We start from the raw sequence: 24,771 nt of genomic DNA, 5'->3' as shown, positions 1-24,771 counted from the left end.
TCCTTAGCTCTATCCACAACGATTCAACAACTTCTGACCCTATGTCACCGCTTCCTAATGATCTAATACAGGTGGCCCCCGTTTTCCGAACGTTCGCTTTACGACACCTCGCTGTTACGAAAAACCTACATTAGTTATCTGTTTTCGCTAACAGAAGGTGTTTTCACTGTTACAAAAAAAGGCAGAGCGTGCCCGAACAGCCAAGCTCCACCCCCGGAACTGCATTCTAGCCGCCATTGCTTAATCACGTGCTTTATCTCGATTTATTTTCTGCATCCATTAGCAAGATGAGTTCTAATGTATCGGAAAAGCCTAAAAGAGCTCGTAAGGGTGTTACACTTAGTGTAAAACTAGACATAATTAAGCGTTTCGATCGTGGTGAACGAAGTAAGGACATTGTCCGCGCTTTGAACTTGGCTGCGTCCGCCATTCGCACTATTTATACGCAGAGAGAAAGAATTTTGAAAGCTGTCGATGTTACTGTTGGTTCTGCTCGTAGCAAAGTGTTCTCTCTTCGTCGGCATCCAGTAATGGATAAAATAGAAAGTCTATTGCTTGAGTCGATTGATGGGCGTGGTGCTCCGTTAAGTTTTCTTATAGTAAGGAGAAATCAGTCAGTCTTTTTAATAAGCTGAAACAGAAAGCACTGGACGATGGTAATGAAAGTGTTGTGAAAGTGGAACTTAAAGGTAGTCATGGGTGGTTTGATCAGTTTCTGAGGCGAGGGCAGCTTCATAGTTTAAGAGTGGTTCCCAACCTCCGGGCCGCAGGCCAATACATTGCCGAGAAGAATGCAGTGGTGCAGTGGTATTCGGAACGCATCCAGTGTATCTTTAAGAAAAAAGCCGAAATAAACAAGCTAATTAATTAGGTGCCACCCGGCACGTAAATGTCTGCCCAGATCAGAGGCGACTGCCTATTACGTCAGGTGGTTATTCGTATAAGCATGTGTTTAACTGTGACGAAACTGCAACTTATTGAAGTCTTCCTGATTCTGATAAGTGAAATTATACTGTATATACACTATTTCTACTTTATATCGGCTGTGTATTTTTATGTGTTACTTGGTATGATTTGGCAGCTTCATAGCTTAAAGGTTACTGGAAAGAGTGTTTCTGCCGAGAGCGCATCCGTGAGATTTTTGCTGCGCTAGACAGTGCTGCAGAGAAGTATTTCTACTTTATACAGGCTGTGAATTTATCATATCATTCCTGCTTTTGCTATATGTTACTGTTATTTTAGGTTTTATGTGTTCTTTGGCATGATTTTGTAGGTTATTTTTGGGTCTGGGAATGCTCAAAAATTTTTCTCATATTAATAAATGGTAATTGCTTATTCACTTTACGACATTCCGACTTATGAACCGTTTCACAGGAACGCTCTACCTTCAGGTAGCGGGCAAAACCTGTATCATTTTTTTACTAACAGAGCAATGCCGTCCTCTCTACGTATCCTTTCCATACAATGTGCAACCTTGGGTATTAAGCTCATACTTGCCAATCTGTAACTGTGCTACAAGTTTATTGATGTTATTCCATACACTGTGCACATTCATGTATTACAGCTTTAGTTCTATATTCACCTTTTCCATTTGCAACTCATCCTGTTGACTGCAATTTTGCCGCATCATCCACCTCTCCTTGCAAGGAGTCTCACTACACATTGCTTCTGTTTATAAACCAACTACATCATCCTCTGCACTATCACTCTGGTTCCCATCCCCCACCAAGATAGTTTAAAACCAACTCTAGCCAACCTGCCTGCAAGAATATTGGACCCCCCTCCCCCTCGGGTTCAGGTGTAACCTGTCCTTTTGTACAGGTCATACCTTCTCCAGAAGGGATCCCAATGATCCATAAATCCGAACCCCTGCCCCTGCACCAGTTCCTCAGCCGTGCATTCTCCTGCCAAACCCTCCTATTCTTACCCTCACTGGCATGTGCCACAGGCAGCAATCCAGAGGTTACTACCCTGGTGGTCCCATTTCTCAGCTTTCTACCTAGCTCCCTAAAATCTCTCTTCAGGACCTCCTCACCTTGTCTTCCTATATCATTGCTCCTAATATATACCAAGACTTCCAGCTACTCACCCTCGCCCTTGAGAATGCTATGGACCGGATCCAATACATCCCTGATCCTGGCACCAGGGAGGTAACATACCATCCGGGTGTCCACACCAATAGAAACTCACCTCTGTTCATCTGACTAAAAACTCTCCTATCAACACTATGGTCCTCTTCAGGCCAGTGATGTTGTGGGGATGGAACTGGACTCTCTGACGGTGGTGTCTGAAAAGAGGATGCTGTCCAAGTTGCATGCCATCTTGGACAGTGTCTCCCATCCACTACATAATGTAGTGGTTGGGCACAGGAGTACATTCAGCCAGAGACTCATTCCACTGAGATGCAAGACAGAGCGTCATAGGAAGTCATTCCCTCCTGTGGCCATCAAACTTTACAACTCCTCTCTTGGAGGGTCAAACACCAATAGGCTGGTCCTGGACTTATTTTCCTGGCATAATTTACATATTCCTATTTAACTGTTTATGGTTTTATTACTATTTAATTATTTATGGTGCAACTGTAACGAAAACCAATTTCCCCCGGGATCAATAAAGTACGACTGTGACTATGACTATCTGCTCTTCTGTACCACAGCACCAGATTCAGTGCCAGAGACCTAGTCACTGTGGCTTCCCCCAGTAGGCCATCCTCCTCAATAGAACCTAAAGTTATATACTTATTACTGAGGGGAACGGCCATTACTGTATTCTGGAGCCTTTCAAACTATACTGCGCACTACTAGATGAAGAATGAGCAAATAAGAAGAGAGAGAGAGTAACTTACAAGACAATCTACCTCACCCAAGTCTGATGAGCCAGAGCCACTCATCCCACTCTTGAACATCTCATACACTAAAAGGTGAACATCTGGACTCCGATCTCTTAATCTATCTGGTTGTTGACCTCACGGTTTATTTTTCTACATGCAGTGTATTTTCTCTATAACTTCAACATTACATTTTGCATTCTATTTACAACCTTGATGTAATTATGTATGGCATGAATTGCCTGGATGGCGTGCAACCAAATGCTTTCCACTATATCCCAGTATATGTGACAAGAATAAACCAATACTGAGTTGGACAAACTTGGATTATTTACTGTAGGCATCTAAGGTGATGACCTAATAAAACTATAAAAAAGATGAAAGGCATCGATAGATAGGTGGTGAGAGTCTTTTCCCAGGGTGAAAATATTCAATACTAGAGTGCATGCTTTTAGGGTGAGAAGGTATAAATTCAAAGGAGCTATGTGGGGTGAGTTTTATTTTACAGATATTTGTGGGTGTCTTGAATGAGCTGCCAGGGGTGGTGGTGGGGCAAATGTGAGAGTGTTGCTGAAGAGGCTCTTAGTTATGCATATGAATGTGTAGAGAATGGTGGAATATGGACAGTGCGTAGACATAAAGTATTAGTTCATTTAGCCATTTAACTACTGATTTAATTAGTCTGGCACACCATCATGGGAGAAAGGGCCCGTTCCTGTGCTGCCCTATCCCATGTTCCAGTAGGAAGGGAAAAGGGGGATATTGACAGATGTGCAGTTTAAATTGGTATCACGGTCAGCAAAGATGAGATGGGCTGAAGGGCCCATTTCTAAGCTTTAGTGCTCAATATTTTTTACGTTCTGTCACTGCAATCACAAAAATCAGGATATGTGTGGCAGTAGCATCTGTGAAGAAGGAGACGTAAACAGTTTTTGAGTTTCAGAACAACAATTTAATATCAGAATATACGAAAATGTCAAAGAAGTATTACACAAAGTCACCAGCAGCTATTGGGAGTTTAAGAAGACCTGGTATGTCACAAAAGACTCCCTCAAATTTCTTTAAATTTGCTGTGGAGAGCATTCTGACTGGTTGCATTGCCATCTGGAATGAAGGCACAGGATCGGAAAAAGCTGCCGAGGGGGGTAGACTCAGCTAGCTCCTTCATGGGTACTCGCCTCCCCACCTTCGAGGACATCTTCAAAACACAATGTCTCAAGAAGACAGAATTGATCATGAAAGACCATCACCATCCAGGTCATCCCCTCTTCTCGTTACTACCATCAGGGAGGAGGTACAGAAGCCTGAAGATGCACACTCGATGTTTCAGCATCAGTTTTTTCTCCTCCACCATTAGGTTTCCAAATTATCTCACTATCTCACTACTTTGCTCTGTTTTTGCATTATTTATTTATATATATTCTTATTATAATTTATCATAATTTTTAAGTATTACACAGTAAAATCAGATCTCACGTCATGTCAGTGATAATAAATCTGACTGAGATTCTGAATTGCACATTAGTGACAAATGGTTTTCACCTTCAATGGGATGAAAATCAAAAGGTTGTTGGGGCAATTTGTTCCAAGTACTGCCCACATGATGCTGCTGACCATGTCTCCCTGATTTGACTGTGTCCCTTTGTCTGCATCAAAGTTTTCCTATTTCTTTTAAAAGGAGTTAAATTGTGTGCACTTTGGTTCTCCTAAAGCAGGCTATATTTCCTCTTAATGTCAGTGTAGTGTCAGATTCCTGGGATGCAGGGCATGTTCTAGAGAACAGAATGAGAGGTGATCTCACTTAGATTTTCAGATTGTGAGAGTGATTGCCAAAAGACTTTATTTCTGTGCCTGGAGCATTGTCATTGGATAAGGGAGAAATTTAGTATAAGAAGCTTTTATGGAAGTCCATGAACCCATGAATATTACATCATTATTTCTCTTTTGCATTATTTATTGATCATAACTTAGAATAATTTTTATGTTTTGCACTGTACCGCTGCTACAAACAACAAATTTCACGACATATCTCAGTGTTAATAAAGCTGATTCTCTTGTAGAGTTTCAAACCATCAAACTCTTTCCCTTGCACAGCTCATTCATTGAATATATTTAAGCCTGAGATTCTGGAACCAAAGTAGAAATGGAGAGGGGGTTTGAGGTAGTGTGGACTCAGGTTGCAAAGTGCATAAGGCAAAAGATCTGTGCCTCCTTCTCCATCATCCTCAAGATCGGTGCCCCCAGTGCTGTGTGCCGAGCCCATTGCTGTACACTCTACTCACACATGACTGCACGACCAAACACCTGAGCAATCATATCGCCAAGTTCTCCAATGACACAACAGTGATGGGGTTCATTCACCAACAGCGATGAGAAGGCCTTCAGAGAGGAGGTGGAAGAGCTCGAGGCCTGGTGCCAGACAAATTACTACGTAATATCAGTAAGACGAAGGAGATGGTTATTGACTTCAAGAGAACTTGCACTATTCACACTCTCCCCTTAGAATGGTGGCACATCGGTGGAAACTGCAAACAATTTCAAACTCCTGGGAGTGCACATCACATACAACCTCTTGTGGTCCCAGGACACATCCTACACTGTCACCAATGCCTCTACTTTCTGAGGAGGCTGAAGAGAGCTGGACTTTGCACATCCATACTCATGTCTTTCTTCAGATGTGCAATAGAGAGCATCCTAACAAGCTGCATCACTGCTTGGTACAGGACCTGCACTGCAGTGGGACCGGAAGGTTCTACAACAGGTAGTCAAAACTGCCCAAAGCATCACCATCACCAGTCTATCTGCCATCAAGGGCATGTGTACAGAAAGGTGTTGGAAAAAAGCCAGAAAAGTTATGAAGGATCCCACTCACTCTGATCATGGACTGTTTGTTGCACTCCCCTCGTGGAGGAGGCTACGTAGCATCCATGCCTGGACTACCAGACTCAAAAACAGTCTCTTTCCCCAAGCAGTAAGGCTGAACAACATATAACTTATACAGAGCCTAGTGTCACTTTTGGACTTAGAGTAAATCTATGTGAAACACGCTGGTTTCCTCGGCTGCGTAAGTCTAGGGGAGACAACGTCCAGGCCTGCCAGACTCGTGAGATTGAGGTGTGAGCCCTGTTTATGTGGATGCTGTATAATTCACTACCCTGTTACAAGTTAGTGCCATGAAATAACAGACAGTGCACTGCATAGGATTAAAAGATTATCTTTATGTTAACATTATGTTAATGTTGACTGAAGGGTTAGCAAGGAAAAGAAAAGAAATGGGGCCATTTTAATGAAATGGTCTAATGTGCACAAGTTGGAGCTCACAGTTTCTTCAAGTCACCAATCCTCAATTGCACTCACCCTGGGCTTTGTCGAATCACAGTCCCACTCTGGGTCGAATCCTCTAACCTCTTCTCTCCAGCATCTTCCCTCCATCTCCTCTCAAACAAAAGCCCCAAACCCAACCTTAGCGTCCCTCACCAGAGAAACCGCCCCTAAGTTTGACCATCCTAATTGGATGGCACACATTTCCCCTCATCTCTCATCTTCAACAATAACCCAAACATAAGCTGAAAACAAGCAGCTCTCACAGAACTGCCAAAATTACATACATACAGCATAACAGTAGAAATATGAACCAGGGCATTACATATGTATATAAGCTATCTTAAGTATTTATATGTATTGTGTTTTTAAAATTATCATTGTGTTTTTTTTCTGGTGCATCAATCTTGAGTAACAATGGTTTTGTTCTCTTTTACACTTGTGTACTAGAAATGATATGAAACAATCCTGAATCTTGAATGATTTTGTTGCATAGCAAGAGACCCTATGATCCTTCTGTTGCTTCTAGACAGATCATAATCTTGATATTTTGGACAATGTGTTAAAATTGATCATGGGTAACTGGTAATCAATATTTTCATCTTTTTGAGTTTTTATTTTCTTTTGTATATAGGCCCACTTTTGTCACCCACTAAAGATCAAATTAAGGCTTGTATCAGGTAGTCACAGCACCCCATCTTGGGGATGCCTTGGTAATTGTCAATGTACAATTGAGATGTCATAACTGAACTTCATATATTCTTGTCCTGTTGTCAGAAAGAAATCCTAATCAGGAAGAGGGGTCCTGGCTGGTTTTGAATTTTGAAACTTTTTACTTTATGGGTGAGAAACAGGATTTGCATGGTTGCATATGAATACAACCATGGGAACCGAACTGAAGAGACTGGGGAAGAGGAGGTTGGCTCACAAATAGAGAAAGCTTGTAGATGGTGCAAGAGGGAGGATAGGCAGGTGATAGAGAAGGGACGCTGTCAGACCGAAGGTTTGAGATGTGTCTATTTTAACACCAGGAGTGTTGTGAACAAAGCGGATGAACTTAGAGTGTGGATCAATACTTGAAGATATGACGTGGTGGCCATTACAGAGAATTCGATGGCTCAGGGACAGGAATAGTTACTTCAAGTGCCAGGTTTTAGCTGTTTCAGAAAGGACAGGGAGGGAGAGGGCATGGAACTGTTGATCAGAGATAGTGTCACGGCTGCAGAAAAGGTGGACGTCATGGAGGGATTGTCTATGGAGTCTCTGTGGGTGGAGGTTAGGAACAGGAAGGGGTCAATAACTTTACTGGGTGTTTTTTATAGGCTGCCCCATAGTAATAGGGAAGCAGATAGGGAAACAGATCCTAGAAAGGTGTAATAATAACAGAGTTATCATGATGGGAGATTTTAATTTCCCAAATATCGATTGGCATCTCCCTAGAGCAAGGGGATTAGATGAGGTGGAGTTTGTTAGGTGTGTTAAGGAAATATGTAGATAAGCCCACAAGAGGAGAGGCTGTACGTGATTTGGTATTGGGAAATGAACCTGGTCAGGTGTCAGCTCTCCCAGTGGGAGAGCATTTTGGAGGTAGTGATTATAATTCTGTCTCCTTTACAATAGCATTGGAGAGAGATAGGCACAGACAAGTTAGAAAAGTGTTTAATTGGAGTAAGGGGAATTATGATGCTATCAGGCAGGAAATTGGAAGCTTAAGTTGGAAACAGATGTTCTCAGGGAAAAGTATGGAAGAAATGTGGCAAATGTTCAGGGAATATTTGTGTGGAGTTCTGCATAGGTATGTTCCAATGAGGCAGGGAAGTTATGGTAGGGTACAGGAACCGTGGTGTACAAATGCTGTAATAAATCTAGTGAAGAAGAAAAGAAAAGCTTACAAAAGGTTCAGAGAGCTAGGTAATGTTAGAGATCTAGAAGATTATAAGGCTAATGGGAAAGAGCTTAAGAAGGAAATTAGGAGAGCCAGAAGGGGCCATGAGAAGGCCTTGGCAGGCAGGATTAAGGAAAACCCCAAGGCATTCTACAAGTAAGTGAAGAGCAAGAGGATAAGATGTGAAAGTATAGGTCCTATCAAGTGTGACAGTGGGAAAGTACATATGGAACCTGAAGAAATAGCAGAGGTACTTAATGAATACTTTACTTCAGTATTCACTATGGAAAAGGATCTTGGTGATTGTAGTGATAACTTGCAGCAGACTGAAAAGCTTGAGCATGTAGATATTAAGAAAGAGGATGTGCTGGAGCTTTTGGAAAGCATCAAGTTGGATAAGTCGCCAGGACAGGATGAAATGTACCCTAGGCTACTGTGGGAGGCGAGGGAGGAGATTGCTGAGCTTCTGGCGATGATCTCTGCATCATCAATGAGGATGGGAGAGATTCTGGAGGATTGGTGGGTTGCGGATGTTGTTCTGTTGTTCAGGAAGGGGAGTAGAGATAGCCCAAGAAAATTTAGACCAGTGAGTCTTACCTCAGTGGTTGGTAAGTTGATGGAGAAGATCCTGAGAAACATTTGGAGAGGTATAATATGACTAGGAATAGTCAGCATGGCTTTGTCAAGGGCAGGTCGTGCCTTACGAGCCTGATTGAATTTTTTGAGGATGTGACTAAACACATTGATGAAGGTAGAGCGGTAGATGTAGTGTATATGGATTTCAGCAAGGCATTTGATAAGGTACCCCATTCAAGGCTTATTGAGAAAGTAAAGAGGCATGGGATCCAAGGGGACATTGCTTTGTAGATCCAGAACTGGCTTGCCCACAGAAGGCAAAGAGTGGTTGTAGACGGGTCATATTCTGCATGGAGGTCGATGACCAGTGGAGAGCCTCGGGGAACTGTTCTGGGACCCTTACTCTTCGTGATCTTTGTAAATGTCCTGGATGAGGAAATGGAGGGATGGGTTAGTAACTTTGCTGATGACACAAAGGTTGGAGGTGTTGTGGATAGTGTGCAGAGCCATTAGAGGTTACAGCGGGACATTGATAGGATGCAAAACTGGGCTGGGAAGTGGCAGATGGAGTTCAACCCAGATAAGTGTGAAGTGGTTCATTTTGGTAGGTCAAATATGATGACAGAATATAGTATCAATGGTAAGACTCTTGGCAGTGTGGAGGATCAGAGGGATCTTGGGGGTCTGAGTCCATAGGACGCTCAAAGCAGCTGCGCAGGTTGACTCTGTGGTTAAGAAGGCCTTCATCAATCATGGAATTGAATTTTGGAGCCAAGAGGTAATGTTGTAGCTATATAGGACCCTGGTCAAACCCCACTTGGAGTACTGTTCTCACTTCTGGTCGCCTCACTACAGGAAAGATGCAGAAGCCATAGAAAGGGTGCAGAGAAGATTTACAAGGATGTTGCCTGGATTGGGGAGCATGCCTTATGAGAACAGGTTGAGTGAATTCAGCCTTTTCTCCTTGGAGTGACAGAGGATGAGAGGTGACCTGATAGAGGTGTATAATTATGATGAGAGACATTGATGGTGTGGATAGTCAGAGGCTTTTTCCCAGGGCTGAAATGGTTGCCACAAGTGGACACAGGTTTAAGGTGCTGGGGAGTAGGCACAGAGGAGATGTCAGGGGTAAGTTTTTTACTCAGCGTGGTGAGTGCGTGGAATGGGCTGCTGGCAACGGTGGTGGAGGCGGATACGATAGGGTCTCTTAACAGACTTTTGGATAGGTACATGGAGCTCAGAGGGCTATGGGTAAGCCTAGTAATTTAAAAGGTAGGGACATGTTCGGCACAACTTTGTGGGCTGAAGGGCCTGTATTGTGCTGTAGGTTTTCTATATTTCTACATAAATAATTGCTGTTTTACTTGTAATTGCAAATGTATCTGGATAAAGCAAAGTCATTGGTGAAGATGTAATTAAGTGAAGTGTACCTGGTATTACATCCTAACTAAATAATCTAGGTTTGTGCATCTGCAGGGCAGTAAGCATGCAAGTGTCATCTCACTAATTTGAATGAATGAGCTTTTCTCAATATGCCACACTTCATTCAACATTGATCCCAGAGGATGTGCATAGCGATCATGTTACCATCATTTCTCCAAATAATAAAAGTTACGTTCACACCTCAAATGTTATCATAGGGTGGAAATTATTAAGCTATTTTCCCAGCAGGTCCTGTGAGTGAGTTGAACTGGTTGGGGACTGCTTATGAAGAAGTGCTTGTGACATGATTTGGCCTGAATGCACCAGCAATGAGTTGGTTAACTGTGATAGATGTGCACAATAAACAATGTATATTATTGATACTTCATAATCCTGAGTATGTACCTTACCTTTCCTTTTGACTTTGCAGCCTTATGAATGAACAGTAGAATTTTGCATATTTGTGGTACCAAATTTTATTGAACAAAAATGTTTCATTTCTTGTAGGTTGTGTTTGAAGCAGTCACATCAGGTCAGCCTGGGTACATTGCTATTGATGAAGTGAAAATCCAAGGACACCCATGCAGTAAGTAGCGAACAGATTATTTTGTCTAAATTCAGTGCCTGGTAATGAAAGGTAGTGTTGATTTTGCCCAGTCCTATTATTATCTTCTGAGAGCATCCTTGCTACTTATCATATGCCACTAGCATTTTTCCTACCATGTTTGCTTAGCAGTAACTTTGCAAATAAATAAATGATGCAGGGTTGTTTTCCATTTCTGTCCACAGGTGAAACTGGTTGTTCTTTCTTTCCACTCTTGAATTTTCTATAATTTTTTAAGAAAAAAGTATTGGATATTTGAGTCACCAGGAAAATGTGTCCTGACAGTTATTATGTTGAGTGTGTCAGACACAATGTGTTTCCTTATAAAACAGCAGGTGTGAGCTTCTGACACCTTTTCCTTCCATTAGCTTCCCTCCAAACATGTCACATTATTTTAAAAAAACTGACAAGATCTTAACATATTCTGCAATATCAGCTAACACTAAACTAGAACTCCTCTGACAGACTGACCCTAAAAGATTTTAGAAGAGAAGTAAGAAACAATAAAAAATAAATTACTTATGAACAGTCTAACGGGGGGGGCGGGGTTTATCATTTCCCCGGCTGTAGGTTGACTCATTATAGAGCCTGATGGCTGAGGGTAAGAATGACCTCACACAGTGCTCTTTGGAGCAGTGCAGTTGTCATAGTCTATTACTAAAAGGTGTCCCTTTGTTCAGCCAAGGTGGCATGTGGAGGGTGAGAAACATCGTCCAGAATTGCCAGGATTTTCCGTAGGGTCCTTTGTTCTGCCACAGCCTCCAGTGTGTCCAGTTTGACTCCTGTAACAGAGCCAGCCTTTCCAATCAGTTTATTGAGCCTGTTGGCATCAGCTGTGTTGATGCCATTGCCCCAACACACCAGTGCAGAGAAGATTGTACTGGCAACAGCAGTAGAACATGTGAAGGAGAGACCTGCATACTCCAAAATACCTCAGTTTCCTCAGGAAGTAGAGGTGATTCTGGCCCTTCAAATTCTGTGATGGTGCTCCACTCAAGTCTGTCATCCAGCTGCAACCCCAGGTACCTGAAGGTCCTCACCACATCCATGTCCTCACCATCAATAGTGACAGGGAGCAGTACAACTTTAGTCTTTCTAAAGTCCATCACTATCTCCTTTGATTTACTAATGTTGAGCTGCAGATGACTCAGCTTGCACCATTTGACAAAGGCCTCCACCAGGGCCCTGTATTCATCCTCCCATCCTCCCTTTATACATCCGACTATTGCTGAGTCATCAGAGAATTTCTGCAGTTGACATGACACAGTGTTGTATTGAAAGTCCAAGGTATACAGGATAAACAGGAATGGAGCCAATACAGTCCCCTGTGGGACCCAAGTGCTGTCTGTCACACAGCTGTGAAGCTGCATAAACTGTGGTCTGCCAGTCAGGTAGTCCGTTATCCAGGATACAATGGAAGTGCCAATTTGCATTAAACAGAGATTTGCACTCAACAATGAAGGATGTATGGTATTGAAGGCACTTGAGAAATCAAAAAAAACATGATCCTCACAGTGCTGTCCCGCTTATCCAAATTGGAGTAGGCTCTGTTCAACAGGTAGATGACAGCTTTGTCAACTCTAGTGTGCTCCTGGTAAGAAAACTGCATGGAATCTGACCAAGGGTTGGAGGTGAGCCAGGACCAACCTTTCTATGGTCTTCATATTATGGAGCCTAAAGTCTTGTGAAATAAAACAGAATCCTATGTACAAATGTGTACATAATAATTCTATCTTCCAGATATATCAGCATGCTTAGCATTGCAGTCTCAGGGTTTTCATTACTAATGAAAAATATTACAGGTATGGGAAATCTGAAAAATAAAACAGAAAATGTTGCAAGTACTCAACAGGCTAGGTTTTGTGATTAAAAATCAGTGAATTGAAATAACATACGTTCCTTAGCCTTCAAATGTTTTCTGGTGAATTGAGTATTCCCAATGTATTCTGTATAGTAGTTAGAATTGCGAGCTTGCATATCATTCAAAAGTATTTTAATTTTTGGACTGAAGGCACTCTTATTTTAAGCTAGGAAATGTTTAACCTATATAGCTATTATAAGATGGAAATGCATCCACAGGCACCTTTCAGAGTTACAGAGGCAATGGGCTGTTTGATTGAGTGGCAGTAAAAGACCGTAAAGGACAAATCATAGCTTTGAAGAGATGACATTGAATGGATGAGTATTCTATTCAAATTGATGTGGTGGTTAGAACATTATTTTGGACATTTTTAAAGTACTTTTCTAGCTTCATGATGATAGCCTTTACCCAGATGAAACTAATGCTTACATCTCTGTATGGCCAAAATGATCGCATTCTGTAGAGAGGATAGCTGATACTGAAATTAGCAGTAATAGAATATCAAGCAACACACATAAAAGTTGCTGGTAAACGCAGCAGGCCAGGCAGCATCTCTATGAAGAGGTGCAGTCGACGTTTCAGGCCGAGACCCTTCGACCTGATGAAGGGTCTCGGCCTGAAACGTCGACTGCACCTCTTCCTAGAGATGCTGCCTGGCCTGCTGCGTTCACCAGCAACTTTTATGTGTGTTGCTTGAATTTCCAGCATCTGCAGAATTCCTGTTGTTTGAGTAATAGAATATCTTATTCCCAGTCTTACAAGGTTGATTTGGAATTGGGAGAGTGGGATTCAGATCACTGAGCAAGTTTTATACCACTTTGGAATCTCGGCATTTTCAATTTATAAACTCCTGATTTATCAATTTTTACATAACACTATTGACACTTTGGGCTGTGCATCTTCAAAATTCATAAAGCTGTTTCTCACTATAATATTTAGTATGCCACACTCTGTGCTCAGGAATAGATTGCTCTGAAATACCCATGATGCACTTTGCCAAGCTTCGTCCAAAAGTTCACTTCATAAAGCATTTTCCAGGAATGTTCCTAACCCTAACCTCAATTTAGCCTATTGAAGAAAGGCTGTACTAATGCCAAAAATTTTGGGCTGTTTTTGCCAGAATTATACCAGCGAGGAACTTTGTTGATGAAATAGATTTCAATTTACTAATATTTACTCAGGAAATGAGTCGGCAGCTCTCTTAAACTTAGGCCATCTGCTTAAATAATCTATCTTTAGTTGCAATTCATAAACACAAGAAAGTCTGCAGATGCTGGAAATCAAATCAGCAACACACAAAATGCTGGAGGAACTCAGGGGGGCAGGCAGCATTTACAGAAATGGTCAACAGTGAATGTTTCCGGCCAAGGCCCTTCTTCAGGACTGAGAAGGAAGGAGGAAGATGCTAGAATAAAAAGGAGGGGGAAGGGGAAGGAGTTTAGCTGGAAGGTGATAGGTGAAGCCGGGTGGGTGGGAAAGATCAAGGGTTGGAGAAGAAGGAACCTGATAGGAGAGTGGGCCACAAGGGAAGAAGGAGGAGGAGCCCTGGGTGTAATGATATGCAGGTGTGAAGAGGTAAAAGGCCATAATGGGGAATAAAAGAAGATGGAAGAGGGAGGGAATACTTTTACCAGAAGAAGAAATCAATATTCATGCCATCAGATTGGAGATGGAATTCCCAGATGGAATATAAGGTGTTGCTCCTCCACCCTGAGGGTGGACTCATCTTGGCACATGGACTAACGTGTTGGAATGGGAATGGGAATGGGAATTGGAATTAAAGTGTTTTAGCTGTAATTTCTTTTTTAGACTATTAAGTATTGTTATGCCATTCAGAAATTGTTTTGGGGATGAATCTATCATTCAAATTTTCAAGGTATTATGTGGGAACCTATAAAACAGGATTCCTGTTTCTACTGGTGGGGAATCTAGGACCAGGAGGTGGAGGCTAAAATTAATAGCCAGCTGCTTCAGAATTGAAGTTAGGGAATGTTTTTAAACTAACTTTGGAATCCATTCTTTATAATCATCAAATTACGATGGTCGGTTATTCTTTTTAATTCTAAAATTATTAGGTTGTTATCAACTAAAATTATGGAGTGATGAGGAGGAAGACAGATGTATGAACAGACTCCTGAGTAAATAGCTTTCTCCTGTTCCATTGCTAATGTCCTGGTGGTATATCTAGAGGAGTTATGCTGCTCAGTCTTACAGATAGTATTTAAATAATTGCTTTAATGAACCTGTGAAGCAACACAGTGTAGAACACAAGCATCTATAAGGCCATCAGGACGAGGAGCAGAAGTGTGGCTGCTTTGAAGCTGTTCTGTCATTAAATAAGATCCAAGGCTTCTTGGGTCTTGGCAACAGCTCAAGTAGCTTGGTGTCTCTTCGTAATACAAATAAACCAAATGCTTGTCCCTCTCAATGTTGAATAAATTCAATAATTTTTGGCTCCTGGTTTAGAATTGGAGTTACTGAGGAAAGGAGTTCTATGCCATTGCTATTTTAAATGGGAGATACCTTATGCTGAAACTTTGCCTATTCTTTCTAGATAACTCCTGTAGGAAGAGCATAACCTTGGTTTAAATATTGTCAACTCTTCCCCTTCTCCTCACCTCCATGCCCCACAGAATTATATGTTCAATAAAATCATTTCACATTTGGAATTCCAATGAGTATAGGCCAAGCTGCTCAATCTTTTCTTAGTAGTTAATCTCCAGGATTGAACCCAGTAAACCCTGCTCAGAATCATAAGACTACAAGACATTGGAGCAGAATTAGGCCATTTAGCCCGTTGAATCTGTCCCTGCACTTGTATATGGCTGATTTTTTCAGCCTCTCGACCCCATTCTCCTGCTTTCTCTCCATAACCGTTGAACCCTTATTCATTAAATACCTATCGACTTCTACTTTAAATATACCCAGTAACATCCTCCACAGAAATTTGTGGCAATGAATTCCAGCAATTCACCATCCCACTGTTAAAGAAATTCCTTCTCTCCTCTAAAGAGATGTTCTTATGTTCACAGGCTGTGCTCTTTGGTTCTAGAATCTCCCACTGGAATCATTCTTGCCACATCTACTCTATTTAGGCCTTCTAGTAATTGATAGATTTCAATGAGATACTACTTCATTCTTCTGAACTCCAATGAATACAGAGCAGAGCCATCAAATGTTCCCCATACATTCACCCTTTCAATCCCTGGATCAATAACCTCCTCTGGACCCTCACCAATGCCAGCATATCCTTTTTTCGATATGGAGCCCTAGACTGCTGACAATGCTCCAAATGTGCTCCATCCAATGCCTTATAAGTTTACAACAATTCATCTTGCAAGTTAACCTTTGAGGAATCCTGCTTGAGGACTCTCAAGTCTCTTTGCACTTCCAATTTCTGAATTCATTCCCCATTTTGAAAATAGTCTAAAACTTTATTCCTTCTAGTAAAGTGCATGACCATACACTTCCCTACACTCAGAATCGGGTTTATTATTCCTGTCTTATATGACATGAAATTTGTTGTTTTCCAAAGCAATAAAATTACAAAATAACTAGTGCAAAACAAAAGGAATAATAATGTAGTTTTCATGGACTGTTCTGAAATCTGATGGTGAAGGGGAAGAAGCCCATTTCTGAATCACTGAGTATGAGTCGTCAGTCTTCTGTACATCCACCCCAATTGTAGTAATAAGAAGAGGTCATGTCCCGGATGGAGAGGGTCCTTAAGGAGCAGGATTAATTCATTTGGCCCATCAAGTCTGCTCTGCCATTTCATTATGGCTAATCCAATCTTCCTCGCAGCCCTAATCTCCTGCCTTCTCTCCATATCCCTTCATGCCCTGATCAGTCAAGAATCTATCAACCTCTGCCTTAAATATACATAAAGACCTGGCCTCCACAGACACCTATAGCAAAGAATTCCACAGATTCATTACTCTGGCTAAAGAAATTCATCCCCGTCTCTGTTCAAAAAGGAAAACCCCCTACTCTGATGCTGTATCTTCTGGTCTTAGACTTTCCCTTCATTGGAAATATTCTCCCACATCCATTCTATCAGGACCTTTCACCATTCGATAGGTATCAAAGAGATCATCCCTCATTCTTCTGAATTCCAGTGAATACAGGCCCAGAGCTATCAGACGCTCTTCATATGACAGGCCATTCAATCCTGGAATCATTTTCGTCAACATCCTTCGAACCCTCTCCAGTTTCAGCATATCCTTTCTAAGATACGATAGGGTCTTTTAAGAGACTCCTGAATAGGTACATGGAGCTCAGAAAAATTGAGGGCTATGGGTAACCCTAGGTTATTTCTAAGGTAAGGACATGTTCAACACAGCTTTGTGGGCCAAAGGGCCTGTATTGTGCTGTAGGTTTTCTATGTTTCTATATTATGATCACTTGCCCTGAAGGGTTCTTTTACTTTAAGCTTTCCAATTAATTCTGGTTCATTGCACAACACCCAGTCCAGAATGGCTGATCCTCTAGTGGGCTCAACCAGAAGCTGCTCTAAAAATCCATCTCGTAGGCACTCTAAAAATTCCCCCTCCTGTATCCAGCACCATTCTTATTTTCCCAATCTTCCTACATATTGAAATCCCCCATGACTGCAGTAACATTGTCCTTTTGGCATGCATTTTCTACCTCCCTTTGTCATTTATAGGCCACATTCTTACTACTGTTTGAGGGTCTGTATACAACTGTCATCAGGGTCTATTTACGCTTACTGTTTCTTAGCTCTATCTACAATGACCCAACTCCTTCTGGCCCCATGTCATATCTTTATAGTGATTTGATTTATTTTTTTTACTAACAGAGCAAATCCACCCTCTCCGTCTTCCAGCCTATACAATGTGAATCCTTGGACATTAAGCTCCCTGCTGTAATCTTTCAGCCATGATTCTGTGATGCCTACAACATCATACCTGCCAATCTGCAACTGTGCTGCGTTCATCTACCTTATTCCGTAAACTGTGCATATTCAGATACAACACCTTTAGTCCTGTATTCACCCTTTTCAATTTCGTCGCACCATGCTCAACTTTTTGATTCCTACATTTGTCTGAGGTCTTACCAACATCTGCCTCCACAACCTCTCCACTAACTGTTCTGGCGTTCTTGTTACCTTTTCCCTGCAATTCTATTGTAAACCCCACCATGCAACAAACCTTCCCGCTTGGATATTAGTCCCCCTTCAGTTCAGGTGCAAATCGTCCCTTTTATACAGATCCCACCTTTCCTGGAAGAGAGTCCAATGACCTAAAAATCCTATGCCCTCCCTCCTACGCCAACTCTTAGCCACAAATTAAATTGTATAATCTTTCTAGTTCTAGCCTCACTAGCATGCCGCATGGGTAGCAATCTTGAGATCGCAACCTGGAGGTCCTGCCCTTTAACTTAGCACCTAACACCCTGAACTCCCTATGCAGAACTTCATCACTCATCCTGCCCATGTTATTGGTACCTACATAGACCACAACTTCTGGCTGTTCACCCTTCCACTTAAGAATGCTGAGGACTCAATCTGAGATATCCTGGAACCTGGCACCTGGGATGCAACAACTATTTGGGAATCTCATTCTTGCCCACAGAACCTCCTGTCCATTCCCCTAAAAAATGGATCCCCTATCACTGCAGCATATCTCTTCTTCCCATTTCTCTTCTGAGTCACAGAGGCAAACTCAGTGCCAGAGACCAGACCACTGTGACACTCATGCTGGAGGAACTCAGCAGGTCGGGCAGGGTTCCGGCCCAAAACGTCGACTGATCTTTTCCACGGATGCTGCCCAACCTGCTGAGTTCCTCCAGCATGTTGTGAGTGCTGCTTTGACCCCAGCATCTGCAGATTATTTTGCGTTTACCAGACCACTGTAACTTTCCTCTGTTAGATCATCTCCCTCCCCCGACAGTATCCAAAGAGATATACCTGTCGCTGAGGGGGTTGGCCACAAGGATGCCTGCACTGGCTCCTAAACCCCTTTTCCCTTCCTGACTGTTTCCGAGTTTCCTGTGTCCTGCACCTTGGGTGTAACTGCCTCTCTATTTGTCCTATCTATATCCACTTTAGCCTTCCGAATGATCCGGGATTCATCCAGTTCCTTAACGTGATTTGTTAGAAACTGCATGAGGGGCATAACACCAGCCTACCTGACATCTCTACTGTCCTAGCTGAGCAGATATATTGAAGAGAAGGAAGAAACTTGAGCTTTTCTTTCCTTTGTTTTCTCTGAGCCAAGCCTCTCTTCGCTAAAGTTTTGAAGAGCTGAGGCCTTAAGATCACCACCCTATGTCCATTCAGACATTGACTGCTACACTTGTCCCTGCCTTCCTTTAATTTGTTCTTATTAATTAATCTCAAAAACCAGTTGGCCATTGGTCAAAGCTCTATTACGCTGCCGCAACCTCATGCAGTGGACCAGATTGAAGTCCCCTCTTCTCCAAACTTCCAAAGTCCGGATCGGCCACTGGTGAAAGCTCTATTGATGATGGATTCCATCTCTTGAAAATAACCTCAAGAACATGAATTGTCTCCAATGCAAATAATGAGCCAATCCTCATCAGGGGATCAGAGGTGGAGAGGGTACTTTAAATTCCTTGGTAATATTATTTCAGAGGATCTGTCCTCGGTCCAGCACATAAGCACCATTATGAGAAAGCAAGACAATGCCTCTACTTTCTTAGAAGTTTGTGAAGATTTAGCAGGTCATCTCAATCTTTGCCAAACTTCTATTGATGTGCTGTGGAATGTATATTGACTGGTTGCATAACAGCCTAGTAGGGAAACAACGATGCCCTTGAATGGAAAAGCCTACAAAAAGTAGTGGCTACAGCCCAGTCCATCACTGAACACATTTACGTGGAGTGACATGGCAGAAAAGCAGCATTCATCATCAAAAGCCCCACCATCTAGGCCATGGTCACTTTTCACTGCTGCATCAGGTAGGAAGGTCAGGAATCTCAGAGCCCACACTACTAGGTTCAGGAACAGTTATTATCCCTCAACCATCAGACTCTTGAACCAGAGTAGATAACTTCACTCCATCACTGCACTATTCCCACAACCTATGGACTCACTTTCAAGGACTCCTCGTCTCGTATTCTTGATATTTATTGCTTGCTTATTTATTTATTTATTTCCCCCTCTGCCATCCGATTCCTAAATGGACATTGAAGCTTTGGACACTACCTCACTTCTTTTTTAATATACAGTATTTCTGTTTTTGCACATTTGTTTTAAATCTATTCAATATATGTAATGGATTTACTTGTCTATTTATTACTATGTTTTATTTTATTTATTATTTTTTTCTCTCTGCTAGATTATGTATTGCATTGAACTGCTGCTGCTAAGTTGTCACATGCCGGTGATAATAAACCTGATTCTGTTTCTGATTGATTAGTTATATATTTTTCTTTTTTTTTTGCTTCTGCACAGTTTCTTGTCTTTTGCACGTTGGATGTTTGTCCTGTTGAGTGTGGTCTTTTGCTGATTCTATTGTATTTACTAGGACATACAGTTTACTTCCCTATTTATTTTCCACAGTGAGTTCATCTAGCTACCGAGTGTAGCATCCCCTCTCCCTTCCAAGGAGAAGATACTTCCAGCTAATAAAGTAGTTCAAAACACTGTTCATTTCTTTTCAGTGATACACATTTAAATCCACACAACAATCTTAAAATATATTTGGAGCTCACAAAGGACTTTTATCTAATACATTTACAAATTGCAAAACATTTCTAAAACACAAATCATTTTCTAAACATGAAGCATTTCTTAAACATAAAGGGCAAAGGATCTCCAACACACAGATACAATTCCTGTAAACTAAAAAGACGTACCAACAATTTGCGTACAAGAGAATCATCTGTCACCGAAATTGAAGCTGGAGGTATGGATTGTCATTTACACATTATTTTTTAAGGCATCTTTATGATTTGTATCCCATTCTTAATCAGTCCAAAACTGCTCTCTACATTTATACCCTTTTTTCTCTCATTTAGGTGACCTCACATGTATATACAGTATTTCTTCAGATATCCTTTTGACAGTCTAAAAGCATTTTTGTGATGTAGATCTTGGGTAGCTACCATTAATGCTATAAAACAAACTTCTGAGTACATAAACCCTTTGAATTATAAACACGTAAGTTATTGATATGCTAAATGATATTATCCATCTATTATGCAAGATTCTCGAACTAAACAAATTAAACCTGTTTGAGACAAGCCAAATTAAACAACACGTTGTCTTACACTCTATCTTGAGCAGTAATAAAGCAGGTACAGTGAGTTTCCACAGGCACAATGTCCTCTCTATATAGAGCTATTTTCAATGTTACTCTATAGCGAGTGTTTCTAACTTACAGCTGATTACGGTTTTCCACTTACATTTCAAGATCTAAAGACTGACTTCCTTTCACAACCAGAAACTAAACAATGCTATTTTAGTTGGAAGTTTACTTATATCTGTTTCATCTGGCAAGTAGCAGCTACTATTTAGAAAGCAATCTTAGCAAACATGAGATCTCCAGCTTAGGACAGTGAATAGCCATCACATTACCCAAGCAATCTGGGAGAACACATCCCACTTGCAAAGGGTACAGATAGGTGAGTAGATGGAATATGATGTGGAACTAGCTCTCCTAACTTAAAAGAGAAATTTGGACGCAATTCGCTCTGCTCCTTTCACCTTAGTCATTGATGCAGATTGTAAGCAGTTGAGATGTTTGCATAGATTCTTGTGGTATCCTGCTTGCCAACTGTTTTCTTTTGTTCTTTTTGTTAGTCACACATCTATCCATGCTAAGTATTACCCTGTGCTGTTAGCTTTCATCCTGGGTGATGACCTTTCATGTGGCACTTGATTTATGCCTTATGCTCCTGCAGCCCGGACCTGGAACACCTGTCTGTGAATTGTCGTCCCTACTATCTGCCACGGGAATTCATCTCGGTCATACTGACAGTGGTCTACATTTCCCCCCCAGGCGGACGTGGAGTGTGCTCTGAACATACTGTATGCCAACATCAGTGAACTTGAGACCAGGTATCCGGAGGCTTTGCTCATTACAGCCAGAGACTTTAACCAGGCCAACCTCAGAAAGGTGCTTCCAAAGTTATACCAACATGTCTCCTGCCCCACTAGAGGCCCGAATATACTTGACCACTGCTACACAGCAGTCAAGGATGTCTACCATTCCGTCCCACGATCTCACTTCGGAAAATTGGACCATCAGACCGTACTCCTCCTCCCGGCTTACAAACAGAAACTGAAGCGGGAGGTCACGGTGTCAAAAGTAGTGTCGCGTTGGACGAAGGAAACGGATGAGGTCCTTAGTGACTGCTTTGAATCGGTGGACTGGTTAGTATTCAAGGACTTGGCAGCTAACCTCGATGAGTATGCCTCAGCTGTCGTGGACTTTATTTGGAAATGCATGGAGGACTCTGTGTCTCGCAAGACGATCCGGGTATTCCCTAACTGGAAACCTTGGATGAATTATGAGGTCAAGTCCCTTTTAAAGGCTAGAGCTGCGGCACTTCGGTCCAGGGATACCAGTCGCTGCACGGAATCCAGGCAAGAACTCCGGAAAGCTATTAAGGGAGCCATGAGGCAATATCGAGCCAAGTTGGAAGCCCAGGCTAACCAAAAGGATGCCAGTAGACTATGGCAGGGTCTAAATGAGATCACTGGGCGCAAAGAAAAGGCTGGGAATATCAATAACTGTGGCGCTTCTCTTCCTGATGAATTTAACGTATTCTACGCAAGATTCGAACAGAAGAGGAGCGTCCCGCTCCCTCCGGATGAACTGGACCTGGTGGCATCGAGTTTCATCGTCACCGAGGAGGAAGTTAGGGCCTTCCTGAAGATAAATCCAAGGAAGGCGACGGGCCCAGATGGCGTCCCGGGACGGATTCTCCGAGCCTGTGCAAGCGAGCTAGCTGGAGTGTTTGCTAACATCTTCAACTGCTCCTTGCTTCAGTCTAAGATCCCCTCATGTTTTAAGAAGGCAACGATAATCCCAGTGCCGAAGAAGAGCAAGGTGGCATGCCTGAATGACTATCAACCTGTGGCTCTGACGTTAATTGCTATGAAGTGCTTCAAGAGATTGGTTATGGCACACATTAACCACAGCCTACCGGTCAACCTCGAAGCTTTGCAATTCACCTACCGGAGCAACAGGTCAACGGCAGATGCCATCTCTCTGGCCCTACATTCCTCCTTAGAACACCTGGAGAATAAAGACGCATACGTAAGGCTCCTTTTCATTGACTACAGCTCTGCCTTTAATACCATCATTCCAAATAAACTGATTCCTAAGCTCCGGAACCTGGGCCTTAGCACTCAGATCTGCAGCTGGATCTTCAGCTTCCTCACAGACAGGACCCAGGCTGTAAAAATAGGGGACAAGCTCTCCTCTACAATCACTCTGAGCACCGGTGCCCCACAAGGGTGTGTACTCAGCCCCCTGCTGTACTCACTATACACCCATGATTGCGTAGCCAAGTTTCCACTGAACTCAATATATAAGTTTGCTGATGACACAACAATTGTAGGTCGTATCTCGGGTAATGATGAGTTTGAGTACAGAGAGGAAATTAAGAACCTGGTGGCATGGTGCAAAGACAATAACCTATCCCTCAAGGTCAGCAAGACGAAGGAATTGGTTGTTGACTTCGGAAGGAGTAGTGGACCGCACGACCCAATTTATATTGGTGGTGCGCAAATGGAACAGGTCAAAAGCTTCAAGTTCCTCGGGGTCAATATCACAAATGGCCTGACCTGGTCCAACCAAGCAGAGTTTGCTGCCAAGAAGCCCACCAGCGCCTTTACTTCCTGAGAAAACTAAAGAAATTTGGCCTGTCCCCTAAAACCCTCACTAATTTTTATAGATGCACCGTAGAAAGCATTCTTCTAGGGTGCATCACAACCTGGTATGGAAGTTGTCCTGTCCAAGACTGAAAGAAGCTGCAGAAGATCGTGAACACAGCGCAGCACATCACACAAACCAATCTTCCGTCTGTGGACTCACTTTACACCGCATGCTGTTGGAGCAGTGCTGCCAGGATAATCAAGGACACGACCCACCCAGCCAACAGACTTTTCGTCCCTCTTCCCTCCGGGAGAAGGTTCAGGAGCTTGAAGACTTGTACGGCCAGATTTGGGAACAGCTTCTTTCCAACTGTGATAAGACTGCTGAACGGATCTTGACCTGGATCTGGGCCGTACCCTCCAAATATCTGGACTTGCCTCTCGGTTTTTTTGCACTACCTTACTTCCCATGTTTCTATTTTCTATTTATGATTTATAATTTAAATTTTTAATATTTACTAATTTTAACTATTTTTAATATTTATAATATTTAATATTTGTAATCCAGGGAGTGTGAAGCGCAGAATCAAATATCGCTGCGATGATTGTACGTTCTAGTACCAATTGTTTGGTGACAATGAAGTATAAAGTATGTAAATCCAAATGTACTACCTCTACGAATTCCACTTTAGTCACCACATTACATTCTCAAAAATCACAAATAAATTTGAACTTACTGAGTTGTCTATGCTTTTAAACTCACTTGTTATCTCTGACTCCCTAAAGTTGTCCCTGTATAAATTAATTTTCGCCCCAAAATAATATACTTAATGTTAAAAACATACTTCTGGTACAGTTGGTGATCAATATTAATAGAAAGTCAATAAACAGCAGATGGTGGATACTCTCAATATGTTGAATATTGTACACAGAAAGAGAATCAGGTTAAGGCCAATTACTTTTCATCAAAACTGTGAAAATGAGAAAAGCAAGTGAGTTTTAGGATGCAAAGAGGATGGAGGAGGGATGGATAGAACACTATGGCTGGGTGAGGCTAGAATACCCCAGACAATGCTAATGACAAATTCACGTGAGCAGTGACAGAGACAGAGAATGCTGGGAAATTCCAACACCATGGCAATATCTGTGGAAACAGAAGAGTTGGGCTAATATAAGGATATTTTCACTAAATTTGGCAATTTCTGATATAAACAGGAAAAAAAACAAGTTACCTCACTGACATGAACCTTCGTTCTTCCCTATGGTAACTAATTTAGGGCTTCTTCTAACTGTCATTCCAGTAATGAAAGGAAGTGAGATACTTGCTGCAGACAGAACGATTCTTGGAAAATAAATAGCTCTTCATTGTTATGGATTATGAGATTGTCATATTTATTTATTTAATATGCGTGCCTTTTTGAACCTGCTGACTGTATGGTTCTCTCTGGCCTCTTCTAGTGTGATA

At 42.0% G+C, this 24,771-nt stretch overlaps 1 protein-coding gene across 13 annotated transcripts in view; it reads left to right on the top strand.

Annotated features, from left to right (window-relative positions):
* LOC140198158 (receptor-type tyrosine-protein phosphatase mu-like) overlaps positions 1-24,771 on the top strand; it is a 1,049,822-nt gene that overhangs the window by 370,599 nt on the left and 654,452 nt on the right. For all 13 annotated transcript variants that reach the window (XM_072259223.1, XM_072259213.1, XM_072259205.1 and 10 more), the window contains one exon: positions 10,539-10,617. In XM_072259223.1, coding sequence (XP_072115324.1) covers positions 10,539-10,617 — 79 coding nt within the window. The remainder of the gene's footprint in view (positions 1-10,538; positions 10,618-24,771) is intronic.

The sequence above is a fragment of the Mobula birostris genome, chromosome 1, assembly GCF_030028105.1.
Source record: "Mobula birostris isolate sMobBir1 chromosome 1, sMobBir1.hap1, whole genome shotgun sequence".
Lineage (NCBI taxonomy): Eukaryota > Metazoa > Chordata > Chondrichthyes > Myliobatiformes > Myliobatidae > Mobula > Mobula birostris.
This window is presented reverse-complemented; position numbering and strand designations above follow the sequence as displayed.